General features: G+C 32.0%; 1 protein-coding gene across 1 annotated transcript; it reads right to left on the reverse strand.

Annotated features, from left to right (window-relative positions):
- Positions 1–4: 4 nt before the first annotated feature.
- On the reverse strand, positions 5–17,028 carry LOC120317370 (BPI fold-containing family C protein-like). Its single transcript, XM_039363930.1, has 17 exons — positions 16,900–17,028; positions 15,113–15,223; positions 13,809–13,941; positions 13,133–13,244; positions 12,728–12,856; positions 12,373–12,528; positions 11,691–11,754; positions 11,488–11,548; positions 9,967–10,058; positions 7,157–7,330; positions 6,340–6,393; positions 5,545–5,715; positions 4,245–4,312; positions 3,163–3,205; positions 2,065–2,128; positions 1,321–1,397; positions 5–253 (listed from the first exon to the last, which is right to left on the reverse strand). Exons 3-17 carry the CDS (start codon positions 13,909–13,911, stop codon positions 212–214), a joined length of 1,410 nt encoding a protein of 469 aa, XP_039219864.1. The 5' UTR covers positions 13,912–13,941; positions 15,113–15,223; positions 16,900–17,028; the 3' UTR covers positions 5–211.
- Positions 17,029–17,453: the final 425 nt, after the last annotated feature.

Below are 17,453 nucleotides of genomic sequence, written 5' to 3' on the forward strand. Positions count from 1 at the left end.
ACTTTTGAGATTTTGAAATGTGATGTGGTTATACTAACAAATTATTTGTCCGTAGTATTTGGAAGTTTATAGATGGTCAATGTTTTGTTTTTTTTTCCACTTTTATTTCAAATGATAGGTCATGATCTTCTTTAAATCATCTAGAGAAAACTGCTTACAGAGTGCTAAGTATTCCACAGTAATTCTTCCATTTGATGAAACATCCGATTCCTTAATATTTGTAATTTAGATCAGTGGAAATCAGTATATATCCCTGGGAAGTTAAAAACAGCAACAGAAAGAAATAATTTATCATCTCCAATTACACTTAAAGTTTCATTGTTTGGTTTTTATGTTACTAATGCGCTAACTGTACTCCTCATTGCTGACCGTATTTTGCAGCATTTTATTATCATTGTTTTCTTGTGGATTTGTGACGCACAATTTTAACTTACCTCTATTTTGCTGAGAGGACTTTAGTTATTAGGCAGTCTAAAATATTGTTTAAAATGTGAAACCTGTAGAACTAAATTTCATATATTGTATAATTTAAGATTCTGAGACATTCTGAAACAGAATGGGCTTACAAGATAACACATTCATAATTTAAAATTAAATCAATTTTTAGGACACTTCATTGCTGACTTGAAAGTTGCTATTTTTAATCAAGAAAACTTCAAGCAAAAAGCCTAGCCTGAAAGAGCTAAATGAGATGTCTGATTCTGCCCTTTTAAACTGAGATTGAGGTTGTGGTTTCTTTTACAGGTGTTAATTAACATAGCAGTCCTGAAATAGTTGTATTATAATTAACTTGGAATGGTTGCTGAGATTATTTTCTTTATATTCAACAGGGTTGTGTTTCACAAAGCAAACTAACACAATGCTCCAGGTTCCCTGCTAAAATGCCAAGTCCACTTAGACCCCCATTTCAAGGGTCTCCTCATATTGAGTGACCATGCACCAAAGTCACGTCAGCTCATATTGCCTCCACAGAGACAGAGAATTAGGTACAATTCACACAATCAAATTAACATGCAGAAAATGAAGGTGCTGCATAAATGTTATGGGATGGAGAGGCACATCAGTCTAATAAGCCCTCCAGTTTTTAATTATACCAATGTTTATCTACTGATGCTAGATTTTGAGCCAATGTCTGATTATTTAATTAAAAACAAGGCGGGTTGCAGTTTGTTGTTATTTGAGTTGTGGTTGAAGTTCTGAATATTTCCAGACATATCTTCTCAGTAACTTAAACTGTTTCATCAGCAAGGACACCATCATTTTGCATTTTAAAAGAGCAGGAAACAAAGAGGAGGTTTTGCAAAGAAAACTGAATTCTACCTTGTTAACTTCAGTGACAGCTTCAGAAAAAACAAGTTTGGCCATTGTGGGTAACTGTAATCCTCTCTTCAGTGCAGCTTAAGGTAACAAACAAACAAAATGGCATTAAAAGGAAAATACACAATAAACAGATGCAATATGGATGCTTCTTAGTAACACAAGCTGTGGAGAATTTGAAGCCTTTTGATGGCTTCCTAGGAATGAATAATAATTATAAAGCACCATAGTGTAATCAAGTTATAGACTACAACATGGAATGCCCAAGTTCAAATCAACTCTTAGCCATTAGGATCAGTCATCTCCCCTCAGCCTAATATACCTCACAGAGTGATTGTGGGGAAAATAAGAGAAGGGGCTGGTTTACAAGGTTGGACAAAATAAGGGTGGGATTTAAATCTAACATCTGTCTGTCTGTCTGTCTCCATAAGTTTCTGGATAAAAGATTGGATATAAATCTAACAAATAAGTACATGTAGATTCTGATCATATTGACATTTATTATTCTGTATTTATTATTTTCAAGACTTAATTGCATTTTATTGCTGATGGTTCTATTTGTTTTTAAATATGATTTTAGGTTCAGTTACATTTTGATTCTTGTTCTCAAGGAGCAACAAAATCTCAGTTGATGGCTACTTCTGCTATATATACCTTTCTATAAGACCTAGGATCTTGGAAATATTTGTTCACTTAAATTACGACATAAGAACCATAACTTGAGAAGAAAGTTTTCATAATTCTTACCACTGATTGGTGGAATTACTGTATTTTGTAAGGAGTAAGATAAGAAGTCCTTCAAATGTTGGACCTATATAATAGAAAGTTATATTTAACACTAATTCCAGAAAATAGACATATATTTAGGCAAAGTCTGACCTTGACTAGTTTGCTTCATTTAGGTTCTCCTCTGAGTTGACTCTATTTTTAAATTTTGTCTAATCATATCTCAAGCAGCATTATTTTACAAATACTTAAGATTCCCAATTCTGACTATCTCTCACCTGATGGAATTTACTTCTACAAGAATATATACTGCCCATTGACCAGAAAAACAATAAAAATCACCCGACTTGATTAATATAAAACTTCACCAAAGCCCTCTCTTCTTGTCCCTAGTCTATTCTTATCCCTGGTAATTCCTCTTGCTTCTAGCATTTATTCAGACTCAACCTGGAAATAAGGGGGAATTTCCTGACAGTAAAAACAATTAATCAGTGGAACCGCTTGCTTCCTGGAGGTGTGGATGCTCCATTGCTGGAATTTTCAAGAAAAGATTGGAAATCATTTGTCCAGGATAGTATGACTCCTTTCTTGGGCAGAAGACTAAAATGGACTCAAGCCTTATGATTCTATAGCTATCTAGTTATGAATTGCTGTGGAGTCAAGAGCAAATATATTGAGTTGTACTTTATTATAAGAAGTATACAAATAGGTAAAAAATCTGAGCATAAGCATGTAGTTTTATGACTGTCCTCCTTTCTACGATTATCCTTTATTCTCCTTTGATTTTCTTTTCAATAAACCTATGTTTAAATTATAGATTTAGGGTAATGAAGTGGGATGGATTTATTTTCTCTTTAAATGATCATTTCTTACTATATATGTCTTGACTGCTTGGAAATATTATGTAGCTGTTTCTGTATAGCTAAAAGGACATAAGTGGAAATAGGTCAGATTGCCCCTTCATTCACACAATCTAAGGGAAAACCCTGCTTTTAACTGCTGGATTAAGCTCAGAATTAAAACTCATTGCCTTGTATTTTCACAATTCATTGCTTTATATTTTCACAACAAGTATTCTAATACATATTTATATTATAATTGTTGTCATTTTTCATTTACCTGGAAAGAGCCAATGCTTGAATAAGTCAGAGACAGATATAACCTAAAATAAAACATAGGAATATAATAATTTGGTATTGTAAATCTTAACATTTTAATTTTGAATTATTACAGCTGGAAGAGGACACCTATTCTAAAACAGGAAACCAATTAAATTAAAATGAGCTCACCAGCAAACATCTACCCAGGTTTTTCTTGAACATATCTGGTGAAGAGAAGCCTACAACCTTCCTAGATAAATCACAGCAAACAGTTGGGAGAGTAATCAACTTCCTTTATCATAAGATGTAGCAATATTACTAATGTGGATTAGTGTATGTAAGATAGTATTCTTGATGCAATTCATTATCTTCAGCACTAGGAATAGTGTATCATTAAAGAAAAGATATTTCAGAAAATGAGTGGGAAGGTCTTCTTGGGTGCATGTCTTGCTTCTACTTATCAAAATTCACCTGATCAGCTACTCTGGGAACAGAATGATATAAAATATTTTCCTAATGTACTCAGAACAGCACATAGGGAGGTTCAAGGCACTACTTTACATGGAAAATTTCCTTATGGCACAGAATATTTAAGCAGCATTCCTGTAATCAATGAGTATTTACAAATGCACAACTAGAGCACAGGGAACAGAGAGGAAAATATGAACAAGGAAAAAAGTTACAGTATTGGAAGAAAGGCAGAGGGCCAGTAATTAAACAATGCATTGATGAATGTTGTTTCTAGCTATTTATAGACGAGTTGGAAAAAGTTATTAAAATGTCTCTGAGAAAGAATTTATTTGGTATAATAAACTTCTCTCTGTGTACCAAGAAGTCTCTGGGCTGTTTTCTTTTTCTTTTTGTGAATAATATCTTGCTTTTTAATCTGTTCATTCATTCTTCCCATGAAAATCAATGCTAGACTTCCCTCTTTTAGCATAGTCCATTATTATTATATTCATAAAGGCTGTCTGCTGGAAAAATCAAATTTACTATGTTTCTTTTTACATTGTGTAAATGAAGCAATGGCAGTCCCAAGTGAGAAATTTGGAAAGTAATTATTATTTTCAATTGTAATCATGGTCTGAGTCTCTTGATTACCTCTGGAGCTGAAATAAGACAATTAGCTTTTGTTTAGCTATTACTGCATTGGCTTTCAGACCTATAGACTACAAAGAGAAAAAAAAGCATTAATAGATGGACAAAATATCATTTAGGTATATTTGGGCTAAAACTAGAGTGTTCTATTCATGTATTCAAAATAGAAGTTATTTTTTCTTGTTCCTGATCTTTTATTCAATAGGAGAGAATTTTTATGGTCTACTTCATCAATATATCCTCTCTCCAAATTGTTTCTAATAGGTAATTTAAGATTTTTGTAACCTGAGGTGGTGTTCCATCCAATAGATTGTAATGCTGGGGAACAGGCTGACTTATTTGCTGTTAATCTTATGTAAAAGCTCTGGGTGTTTCTTTAGGTGAAGAACAAAGTTACATTATTAAAGTTGAAAAAAATGACATTTTTACTTCTCATTTGGCTTAAGAGGTGGACAGAACATTTAAACCATTTGGTTGTGAGCAACTTCATTAATTTCAGTTCTTAAATAGACTACAATCTTCTTAGCACCAATTACAAATGTGAATGCCAACAAGTTTTGAATAATGAGCATAGACATAATGGTGTGTATATTAAAAACCCTGTTAAGGAGGGAGTCCTTTAATTCACCTACATGACAATCTCTCTATATGGTTCAGTGAATGATGTGGTTCTTCTTCCCAAGCCAAGAACAACACTGTCCTAACTAACAAGTCAAGGACAGACTAATAACAATAGAGAACACCCCATGGTTCCATTATCTATGACAATTATATCAGAGAGACAAGCTCATAAACTTGTACTTTGCTTCAAAAGCAAATATTGCTTCCTTTGTAAAAGAGGAATTCAATTAGCCAATCTTAAAATATTGCCAACAGATTAGCATTATTAGATTTGCCTTTTTATAATACAGTATAAAGTTAGAAAACATCCTGGAAGGGATTCCCAGGAGAGGTATGGAGAACCGAAGACAACTCAGTGAAATCAGACCCAACAAATCTGATTGGCAAGATACCAAGGCAGTGGTAAATTTGGATATGGGGAAAACATTATAAAACAAGGAAACAGCATAAAAACAAAAATAAAAACAGAATAAAATGTCAGAAATGACAAAAATGGATGGGAACCAAGAAAACAAGAGCTTTAATTACTTTTGCCAATGGCTGAGCACATTACATCAAATTATTACATAGCTGTGATTTTCATTGGCTGGCCCTTGATCATCTTTATAATAAGTGGCCGGGAAGAAGTGAGTTTTATTCAACCAATTACTTTTATATGTTGTAGTATTCTATAATTACTTACTGCATTCACGGCAAAGATAGGCTTCATCATTGAGTTTGACAGAAGAGCAGATACTACTACAAAACAAGGAATCTCTATAGTGAAACTGCTATTTTTCAGTCTTAAAACTGGGGCTGCAGTGACCATTAATTTCATTCTTACTGGATGTGATTTGGTATAATGTTGCATAACCTGCATAAAGAAAAAAAGTAGGGTCTTAATTATTTGGCCCCAAATCTACATTGATATGTATCATTACTCTAAAATATCATATTTATGTGATTAATTTCATGCATATTTACTTGGGCATATAATACCATTCTCCAGTGAGATTTATGTTCTGATATTGTTAAGTGTAGTTATTTCAAAACTGGAATTAGCAATATGAGGAGTAATAACATTCTTATATTTCTACATATTATTTACACATTATGTGCATGTTGTCATTCAAAATTTACAAAATTTCTATGGCTCACATCTGCTCCTGCCATACTTTGGTGAGAGTAACTAATTTATAGACTAGATACAAAAATAAAGAATCAGATCTCATATTTGTTTGCATGGGCTGAGATTGTGATCTTAGTGGAGCTGGATTAATATTTCCCTTCATTATTCAGTCAAATCATTAATTTCCCTGCAGGAGGAAATGGACAAATATCAACATGAATTCCCTGACATTGAACACATTTCCTGCAGGTTGAAAGAGACAATCTTATCAAAAGTAAATACCGAAAACTGGAAATCAATCAGTATTTATCCAATGTTCATGCTTATAAACTCACAATTGTTTTAGTTTTTTAAAAAGCTGATGCTTACTTGAGGAATGATTCTGCTTAAAGTATCTGTGGTTAAATTAAAGTATGAAGAATGCTGCAAAATGAAAGAAATATATGAGTTTCCTAGTCATCTTTTAAATGAAGGCTAACTTAGATCCCTTCCCTTGATTATCCTTGTGGAGTATTGTGTGCATAGGAGCAGAAATGTTCATTTCTCTCTCCACACATTTATTTTTCAAATTTATATCCTACCTTTCCTTCAGAAACTTAAGATGGCCTACATAGTGCTTCCCACTTCCATCCCCCCCCCCAATAATTCTGTGAGACTGGCTAGGTCAAGAAAGAGGGGCTTAAGTCACCTAGTGAACAGTGAGAATGATGCTTCTTAGTTGAAATGGAATGAGTGACTGGATGGATGAGGAAGATGCAAACCTGAGTTTGTATTGTGCTTTGTAGCCCCTTTTATAAAAAGTACCTTGAACCTAGGGAGACCAGATAATGTACAAAATTTAGGATAAGTCAATCGCTTGTTAGTCATCTATTAACTTGGTTTGAGATGAAAGTTATTCTGCACAGTGTTAACAACATAATAGGGAGTTGGAATATAAACTATTGCTTTTCTAATTGCTGGTCATATATGAACAGCAACAATATGAACACAAGTTTAAATTACAGATATTTGCAGCCTTTTTAATATCCAAATCAGTTGCTTTACTTGAGTTAGTAGTTACATTGATCTGACCACATATATGAACCCACATATTTTTTTAAGATCACTTAGGACTTTTCGTAAATTCAGGCTCATTCACAAAATATGTAACACTACTAATAATGCTATTGATACTATTGATAATTACCTGTTCATAAAAAGTTATCTTTGACACTCTAGTAGTGTAATAAGTTAATGAAATAGAATTTAGCAAAGATTCAGAAATTCCACTGAAGAGCATATAGTTGTTCTTTTCTGGAAGAGTGAAGGGAACTGCCACAAAGGGAGACTCTGTATGATTACTTGAAAAATACACAGAAACCTGAAAAATATATTTATAGAAAGTTATTTGCAGGACAAAACAGGTATTCCATGATCACTCAGTGGGCTTCATTTATAAGGATACCTCCTTGTCTGAAAAAATGTCCATGACTGCTCATACATTTCTTTACCATTCTAGCTAAAAGTCTCCCACTAGTGAGTGAGGTAATTTTAATTCAAAAATGCAGCTCCAAAGATCTAACTCCATTTATGCAGCTACAAATTTTTATAAGGGACTCGCAGGGACAAGGGGGGATGGTCTTTTAAAAAATCAGTTGCCCCTTATGGCCTCCATTTCTGATATTTGAAAAAAATGCTCTCATTCAATACATTGAATGTTTTCCACTTTCTCTCGTGCAACTTTGAATCAGAAGTGCAGCACAGAGTTCAAGCTCATTAAGTGTTTTGCCAGCATCTAGGACAGGGTCAAAACCTACACTAGAAATTTAATTTAGAAATACAATATACTATATGCATCAAATATTACACTTATTATTGATGGGAAATCGCTTATGGACTTTTTGTGAAAAAAATGACCTTGTGATTTATGGAATTGAAGCTTAGAAATGGTAACTTATTGAAAAAGATATTTTGATATAACTTTAGAGAGAGGGTAAAATATAAATGCATTTATAACTGCTGTCAAAAAAATGGAAGCTTTCTCTTCTTAAAGAGAAAGACCAACAGAAGAAGGAGGTTGAGGAAGTTTCACAGGTACTGATTCCTGAGCTGGTGGGTCAACCAGGACTTACAAACTCTTTGGAGCGATCTTCAAGGGCAGAATTCCACGCATTTTTTTCGATGCTTGCGGGTAAGAGAGACCAATATGGATTGTGCTTATAGTAGATGCAACTGGCTATTAGACAGAAGATTATGGATATTGAATGAAAATTTTAGATAAGAAGTTTGTGTTTATAGTGGGTGCAACTGGTTATTGGACAGAAAATTATGGACATTGAATGAGAACTTTAGACAAGAAGTTTACTATTGAGATTGTGGGAGAAGTAAAACTTATATCGTTTTTGGAAAATGTCTTATGTAATGTCTAAATATGTGTTTTGGGATAATAATATATTTCAGTTTTAAGTTTTAAACCTTTAATGATAATATTGTTTAAACCTGTGTTTTGAAGGGATTATAATTTGTTTATTTCAGTGAGGGGATTCTAATAAATTTGTGTTTCGAAGGGAGTATAATTTGTTTAAGTTTCAAGTAATGCTTAAATTTGGTTTTTAAATATTATTATTAATATTTCTAAGAGAAAATAATTTGCTTAATTAAATGTCTAGATTTGTTTAGGAAAGAAAGTAATGCTTAAATCTGTGTTTTTGGAGAAAGTTTATATAGAATGATGATTGTATTTAGATTTGTTTAGGATTTAAAAGTGTTTCAAGCTTTTAAATATTATTATTAATATTTTTAAGAGAAAATAATTTGTTTAACTAAATGTGTCTAGATTTGTTTAGGATTTTTAAGTTTTTTTTTTTTTTTTTTGGATAGGTGAGAAGATTATGAAGATTGAAGGAAATATGTATTTACTTTAAGTTTTCTAAGAGTATTTAGTTTTAATGGTACAACAAAGGTTTATATGTTTATTTTTTTGTATTAGGATAAAGAAAGAGGGAGAAATTAGATTTTACATTATAGCTATAGATATTCAAAGAAAGTAATGTTTAAATTTGCGTTTTTGGAGGGAGTTTATATAGAATGATGATTGTATTTAAATTTGTTTAGGTTTTAAAAGTGTTTTAAGTTTTTTTCTCAATTAAGCCTGTACTCAGCTCTGGGAAGTCTAGGGGAGGGTTTGGGAGGTTGGGGAGGAGGGGGGTGAGGTAGGGTTGGGGGGGGGTATGGGAAGGGGATTTGTTTTTGTAAAAATTTAAAAATTTTCAATAAAAAAAAAAAAAATGGAAGCTTTTTCTTTTTAATTTCTATTCCTATTTTCGTTCTTATTCATTATTCTTTATTTTCTTTATTTCTTTTATAATATTTGTATAGTATTGTATTTTTCTTGTTAATATTTTCAATAAAAATTATATTAAAAAGATAGACAATATTTGCATGTGCTGGAATGTACAGTTGCAATATCTTGTTTAGATATTGATTTATTTCACTTCTGACTTTCAGATTTTTCCAGTTTTCTATTCTTATTCTGTGCTTTTTCTATAATTCCCATCATCCCTCATGCATGGCTGGGTATTATGGAGTTTACACACACTGAAATGGTCAAGGAAGGCAGATTTAAGTTCACTTTTAACTACTTTTAGTTTTTATTATTAATTTCTGTCCCATCCCAATGAGGGATGTGATAGATTGCTTGTATTTTATGAAAAAAATCTAAGAATTAAACAAGTAAGCTAAAATAAAATAAATATAAAATAAATAAATGAATGAAATACAGGAATCAAAATGTTTATCTACATTTCCTAGAAATGGACGAACATTTTGAATCAGAGAATCTGACAGTTTTATCAATTTAATAGTGTAATAATAACATACAATTATATTTATAAGTTTAATACATTTATAAAGTAAAGAAACAATGTTTTAGGTTTTTGAAGATCTCTAGATGATTGTTAAAGCAAAAATAGCCTATTAAACTACAATTTCAGATAGTATAACAACCAACAGGATTACCTTAAAATCCAGATCAACATAGGATTTAAAGACTTCAGGAGGTGTAATAAATGAATACTTTACTTGGATAAAGGGATTAATCCAGAATACACCTGCAACATTATTGAAAAAAGGAAATTGAGATCTCTCAAACTCTCTCTTCTTCAAGACCTCAGATACTCTCCCCTCCACACCATTTGTAAGGTAGGGTAGGGTGTAAAGCAATGACCATCTCAAAGTCATCCAGTAAACCTCACACACAGCAGGAATTTCAAGAATTTTCCTTTCTAAATCCAACAACCTTATCATTAATCTTATAGATGACAAGCTAATCAAGTGAAGTGTTTTGAAACAACTAGTACACAAGACTTGAAGTAGATCAAAATGTTAGCAGCATGGCAAGAGACATATCTTGTTTGCTCATGAGCAATGCCTATTGCCTATTAGGCACAGATAATATTGAAATTATCCAATCTCCTGATAACACTGATAGTTTAATTTAATTTAAGAGGAAAAAAAAGTTTTTATTCTTTGTTTATCCTTCCTAATCCATGTCCCGAAGATGAGCAGATTGGCCATAGTTGTAAAAAATGAAAACTGCCACGAAATACTTTGATAAAAGATGTGAGATACTAGAAAGAGATTGCAAGTCTCTGGTCTGTATTTGCTACTATTCTTGATTAGTTAGCTATACCATGGTGAAACAGTGTGTCATATATCCAGCCTTCTTTTTATAATAACCTAACCAAAATGCAGCTTCCACAGAAGGAACAGCAATAATGTAAATACATAAATAAAATAATCAACAATATAAATGAAATAAATCACATTCCCATTTAAGAAAGGGAGAAATTCTCCATGCTACATGTGAGTTTAGCACAAGTTTAATAATGTACTTTTACTACAACAAACCAAACCTAAATTCTGCATTTAGGGTTTCTTTACTCTAAAGTGAAATGGTGATAGGATTTCCTTAGAAGGGTGGTACTACTGGATGCCATAACAGCAGTTTGAAAACTATAGAACTGTAACAGGAAAGGAACCCTCATGCAGTTGGTAGAAATGGGCCTCTATTTGTTAATATTTTATTAATATTGAAATATATTTCCAGTAATATCACACTGAGATTTTCAGTCAATGGCTGTCTTTCCAACAGTTGTTTTCATGAGGTCTTTCATGTACAAATCGAGAAGAGGTAAGATAGAAATATGAAATTGTTTTTGGAAAGGAAGTCTTCAACTGACAGAAACACATAATTAAAAAATCACTGAGTGTATGGATAACAAATAGAATTCCACACTTTTGAAAAACTATCCTACTATATTGGGTATAGAAAGCTGTGCTGTTTTAAACACCCTTTCCTTAACTCAGTATCAGTGTAAGTATCAATATAAATAGTATTTATCAATATAAATAGTGTCAGAATGGCTTCATTTTCAGCTGCACAATTCTTAAATTTTAAAGATTTTGCACATTGCTCAAATGTTGTTAGTTTACAGTACAGTAAGTCCATCAGCAAAATATAGTTTGTCATAGACTCACCCTTTAGTCCTTTAAGTACTTCAGCCTCCTTTTGGATTCTTAATACAATATTTAGGCAGAGCTGTGAAAAAAATATGTATATACATAAGATTTTTTACTTTCATCAAGAGTAGGAAAGAGTTGACTAAGAAAAAGAATGTATTGTTCTTTGGAGGCAAATTTATAATCCACTCAAGTTTCCTTCAGAAAGCCAAACAACTTACTTGGCTTTCCAATCTTGTACGTATAACCTTTTCCAAATGTTGAACAAAAGCATTATAATACCACCTGGAGATTAAAAAACAGAAATGTATGTTAATTACTTCATAATTTAATTTGTTAGATAATAGAAATATGCAGCCATATGCAAAAGTTGAATACTCATTGAAAGTTAACTGGTATGAAGCTTAATAATTACAATACTGCCTCATGGCATGCTACTTTTTGGAGAAGTTTTAAAATGATTGCGTTCTGCATTTGGTTTCCACATTTGGAACACAAGATGGAAAACTGAGCTATTTACCTGAATGTTACAAATGCCATTTAATTTGATGGGGCATAATTCACAACAGACAAACATAGGACTGTGTGTAAATGACTGGATGTTTCTAATACACAGGAGCCTTTAATGCATACAATTTTTAACCTACACATTACAGGTATATATATCTATATACTTATTACGGTGACCTGAATGAACCCCGGGTTTATCAGTATTTGATGTTTATCAGGTTTTGTATACAACAGACCAAATTCTGCTACAATTTATGTTATCTTTGCAACATCATACAAATAACAAAATTCCAACACTCATGCAGTCTTCAATATATCAAAAATTCATTAAAAATAGACCCCATTAGTTCCTTATAATTAGATATCATTAAATAATATATTTCTTGAATTTACCTTCCTTCACTATTAAGCTGGACTTCAATATTACCAGGGCTCAGTTGGCAGTTTTGAACAGACACCAGCAAACCTCCTCTGTTATTTTGTGCCACAATCATATTTATCGTAACAGACAATCCTAAAATGGATATTTCAACTTCTCCCTGATAGTCACTACACAGGTAAAAATAAGAAGACATATCAATAGTTAAACTCAATACAATTCAGTTTAAAAAGTATTTTTGTGTTTCAATTCCTTGTTTAATTTTTAACTTAAATGCCATCTGGATTAAAGTAGCTAATCTAGTGCTTATTTTAATTGTCAGGTAACAGAATAAATAGCCAGACCTTAGTTGTACAAAATTGCACTTACATCAGCCAGTTGCTCAAGGTCCAGTGTGTAGTAATTGTTACAGAAACATTTTTAATTAATAGTTTAATACCATTCCCAGGCACCAGGATCATAGAAGAATTATATATTGAAATAGACATGATTTGAATCCTACGAAGAGAGAATCTTGACATATCATATTGCAAGGTGAAATGAAACTTAATCTATTTCATGTAAAGTTAACTCAGAATAAAATTCTTTGAAGTGTCTTATGAAATTAAAAGAATAACTGTAATATAAATTATGCATTTATAGAAAAAAATGTAAACAGCAGCAGTTAAACTCAAATAAACAAATACATTTTATATCAAGAAGCTAAAGTGTATTGCCACAAAATTCTGAAACTAAAGATAAGATAATATATACATAGCACAGATAGGCAAATACCTTGATACTGTGTAGTCAACTATGCCAAAGAAATATTTCTCAGTGCCAATCTCATCGGGAAATATTCTTGTTCTTAGTTCTTGTTCAAGCAGCTTCATTCCAATTTCTTTTGCTAAAAGAAATACATCATCTGTTGGTCTATTTATTAGTTACTTGAATTCATAAGCCACCCAACCAAATATTCTTGTGAGCATGTTTGGAGGTAGAAAATTAGGGACAGATTCCTTAGTAATTTCTCTAATTCCTCATATCCTGCTTCCTACTTACCTTGGAATATTATCAAGAAAGAAGGCTATTTTGTCAACTATGCAGAAAGGGAGGAGAAATTAACGGGGACTTAAAATTTGCAAATGAAGTTCCAGAGCAAAGGAAGATAAGGAAGATTTTATTTGTATCAATATGTTTGTTCCCCGGAATGCTTATTGTATTTCACTTTTAGAAAGTTAGGAAGGACTTGTGTAGGTATGCAATCTAATTTCTATTTTATAGATATGAGATTTCTTAAGCATGTTCACAGACAGCATTTTAGGCATATGTACGCTACAGACTCAAGTTACTTAAATTCCCTGAGGTGACCATTCCAATTTCTAAGACGCTTCGAAGAAATCCATTGTGTTATGTAAAAGTTTTGAAGTATATTGAAGTATAGCTGCAAAATAAAAATAAATCAACTTACCATAATTCAATCCTCTTTGTGTAATTCTTACTCTGACTTCAGGGTTAGCCTCAATTTGAAAAACAAATAAACTTAAAAGAATGAAAACCCACCAAAATTTCATCTTCCTTACTCGCCTTTTGTTGAGTGTTACCTGTTAAAACATATTGTAAACTTATTTATTAAACTTCTATGCTAGCCCATTTCACCAAGGTGACTCTAAGTTACAGCTGATGTTAGCAAATGCTCAATTTGTGAAAACCGAAATTGGACTATTGTTTAAATGGCAATTCTATGGCTTCATATTTATTTGCTCTTCCATTTATTTGCTTAATCTCCATTAAATTCATACTTCTGAATAAAAACATTTTCTCCCAGTTTTCTGGTACTTGTCATAATATTCTAAATAAATGAAATGATATCTATCTTCCAAAAAGTATCTGATATATTAATGAAATACATTAATAATAAGTTACCAAGAAAAATGCTTACCTGTGGTTATTTAAATATAGTTTACCAAAACCAGTTTTCTGGGTTTGCAAAATATTGAACCTTGACTGCTTTCACACAACCTCATGAGTGAAAATATGGAAAATTAGTTGCTGGCTTAGTATATAGCTCTAAACAGCCCTAGATGATTGTCCTATGCACATATATGGTGGAGTATGTTTCACTGAGTAAAGTGGGGGCTAACCTCTGCTAATCCAAGAGCTACAAAAATTTCTTAGTACACTATGTTCAAAGGTTAGTTGAACTATGTATAAGCTATTAACAGCTTATAAAAGATCTATACAATTGGATGGAAAGTTATCTCCCATCCTTAATTTTCATGAAGTATTAATTTCATGATCCTGATTCCAGCTTCATGTTAAAAGTAAAATTTAAGGCACAATTCATTAGGCAATAACAATTAAATATTTAGATCTAAAATTATTAGGAACATTTTTACATGAGATTTCAAAAATTCCATTATGAGTCTATCTTATACCATTTGCCATATATTTAACAGCTGTCATATTTTCATCTGTATATTTTTAAAATATCTTCATTGTAAATATTTTCATAGAAAAAAATAGAGTCCTATAGACATCATATTAATTTAAATACATTGATGCAGGCTTAGTCCTGAAAGAAAAGAGATACTGTATCATAATTATCCCTGATTTCAGCAGGTCTCCTTAAAGGAAATTAAAGTCTGGTTTTAACTCCCTGATGCAAAGCAAATTAAGAACAGAAAACAAAACCCAAGGAATGTATGGAGGATTAAAATCAAGGTACAGGATAATTGTAATAATCTTTCAAAAGAAAGATTTTCTAATCCTTACCTCTGAAGACTTCCAGTGTTCTAAATGTCAGAAGCAGGAATATAAAGAAGAACTTATGGAGCAGTTATTCTTTTCTGAGCATGATACTGCAAAATGTGAGAACTGTAACTCCTATAAGTAGAAGCAAACACTTCATTATTTTTTTTTAAATGTTGGCCTGATTGCTTTTGTGTATGTGGTTTCATTGTTTGTGGTACCGGATACACAATACAGAATCCTGGAACGATTATTTAGAAATGAGAACGTGCCAGCTAACTAAACTGAAACTCAGTCCGAAGCAGCTGCTCAGAAATGCTGAAGCTTAAAAACTTCAGGAAGCCTTGCCTGGCCTCCAGTATTTCCAATCCTTGAAGACCTTCATGGCTTGGGATCTGGTTATTTATGTTTTAGATATAAGGTGTATAAAAAGAATCTCCCCAGCCCCTAAGCGTTACTCTGAGGATGCTGGCAGGGGACCAGCGAAAGCTACATTGTTTCTTTTAACATTGTAAATAGTTGTTATATCTATATATCTATATCTATATCTATATCTATATCTATATCTATATATATATATATATATATATATATATATATATATATATAAATTTCTAATTTGGCCATCTAAAGTCATAGTTTTAATAATAATTTTTATTGCAGTTGCAAAATACAAAGATAAAGAACTAATACAGATGAAGAGAAATATAAAAAAGAAACAGTGAAAATTGCAGAGAGAAAAAAAGGGGGGAGGAAGGGAAAAAGGGAGGAAAAGTATATAAAATGAAACCAAAGAAAAAATATAGAAAGAAATTACTTCCCCTTTCATCAAGACAAATGAAAACATTTTCAATAACTTAATACCTTCTTTCAACCAAAAACCTCTTTATCCCATATCTCAACTTTTATCTATTAGCAATAAAACCTTTTATTCAGCAAAAGTACATTAGAAGCTACCAGAAAGAACACATCAGAATTTTTAATATTTAATCCCTTCAAATGATGTCCTGCAATTTATCAACTTTTTTTCATCGCCTTTCAATTTCACTTTCTCTAAAAATGCAATAGAAATTCTCTTCTTTCCATACATTATCTATAAACAATTCTGTAAGGTCTTATGTTCAGACTTAATCCAGAAAAAAACATTAAAAGCTGCTTTAAAAAAAGAATCATATATATTTTAACTTTGCTTGGGTAAGATAACTGTAAACCTTCATTTTACTTTCAAAGGTCTTGATGTTTATTCTTTTCAATTGATGTCCCAAATGCTGATTTATCTCAGGGATTCCTTCATAAATATAGCATATTTCTTTTATAAATTGTTAAAGTCACTTTTTTGAGTTAGAATCTACATATCCAGATCATTCTTGTGGTGCCCCTTTATTTGTGTGTCCTTTTTAACTATTAAACCTCAGTCGGTTTAACTTGTAAGTTCTTTATAAAGTCTTTGTCTGTACTTTAACTCTTGTATCCTGTCAATTTTAAATCAATATCCAAAGCATCCAACAATTAATGTTTAGTTCTTTCTGATTGCATCTAGTAACCAGCCCTCAAGGTCTCCTCTTACCATGTTTTTCTCTCATTTAATATATACCAGTAAGAGGTTTCTTACACTTAAGACTCAAAATCTTCATATATTTTAGCAAGATTTTAAACAAACTACAGGAAGTAGTTTTATATGTATTTCAAAATCTAATTTTGAGTCAATCTGACTCCTTAGTCCATTTTAAAGCTTTCTAAAATTTTCTAACCACTCCTTTGCCGCTTATCTCCAAATAAAAAGTTTCAAACTTAAATTAAGCTTCTTTTACCGAGGGTTGATGGAAAATCACTCAGTGTAATAAAACTTGTCTTTATGAAGGTTCTTAATATCAAAAAAGCAATTTACAAGCCATTTCCAATAAAGGTTATGATGACGGCAAGTTGCAAACCTAGTGTCCCATTGAAGGTTCTGAACAACTGCCTGACAAAGCTGATTTTAATAGAGGAAAAACTGGTTCTCCTGGCTCCCCGAGCGCTTAAACCTGGCAGAGACCACTGTTCTATGATCTCATCACAGGGAGTTGTAAAGAGCACTCTGGGGGACCCTAAATTCTCTCCTTAATCTGGAGAGCAGTTCCAGAAGTTGATTCAATCACTGGCTCCACTTTTCACTGTGGTTGTTTACTCCACTAAAACTGAAATCATCTTCAATTGTCATTGTTCCCCAGAAAAATAGAGTCGTATATGTGAGATGGAAATATTTTTTATAGAAAATATTACATTAGAACTTCTTCAGAGTGAACTCTGCCACCCTGAGTCATTTGATTCGATAGCTTTCACATGTTAGCAAACCATCATTGTTATCACAAAATGGTAAGTCTAA

This window comes from Crotalus tigris, unplaced genomic scaffold (genome assembly GCF_016545835.1).
Source record: "Crotalus tigris isolate CLP2741 ecotype Arizona unplaced genomic scaffold, ASM1654583v1 scf7180000019630.4133010339:1179603, whole genome shotgun sequence".
Lineage (NCBI taxonomy): Eukaryota > Metazoa > Chordata > Lepidosauria > Squamata > Viperidae > Crotalus > Crotalus tigris.

Bases quoted from the DNA above. Each gene is read 5' to 3' on its own strand.
- LOC120317370 (XM_039363930.1), bottom strand. From the start codon at position 13,911: ATGAAATTTTGGTGGGTTTTCATTCTTTTAAGTTTATTTGTTTTTCAA. The intron at 13,245-13,808 runs GTAAGTTGATTT...TATTTCTTTTAG, and splicing joins ACAAAGAGGATTGAATTATG to CAAAAGAAATTGGAATGAAG. The intron at 4,313-5,544 runs GTAAGTAATTAT...TTCTCTTTGTAG, and splicing joins CTATCTTTGCCGTGAATGCA to TCTATAGGTCTGAAAGCCAA.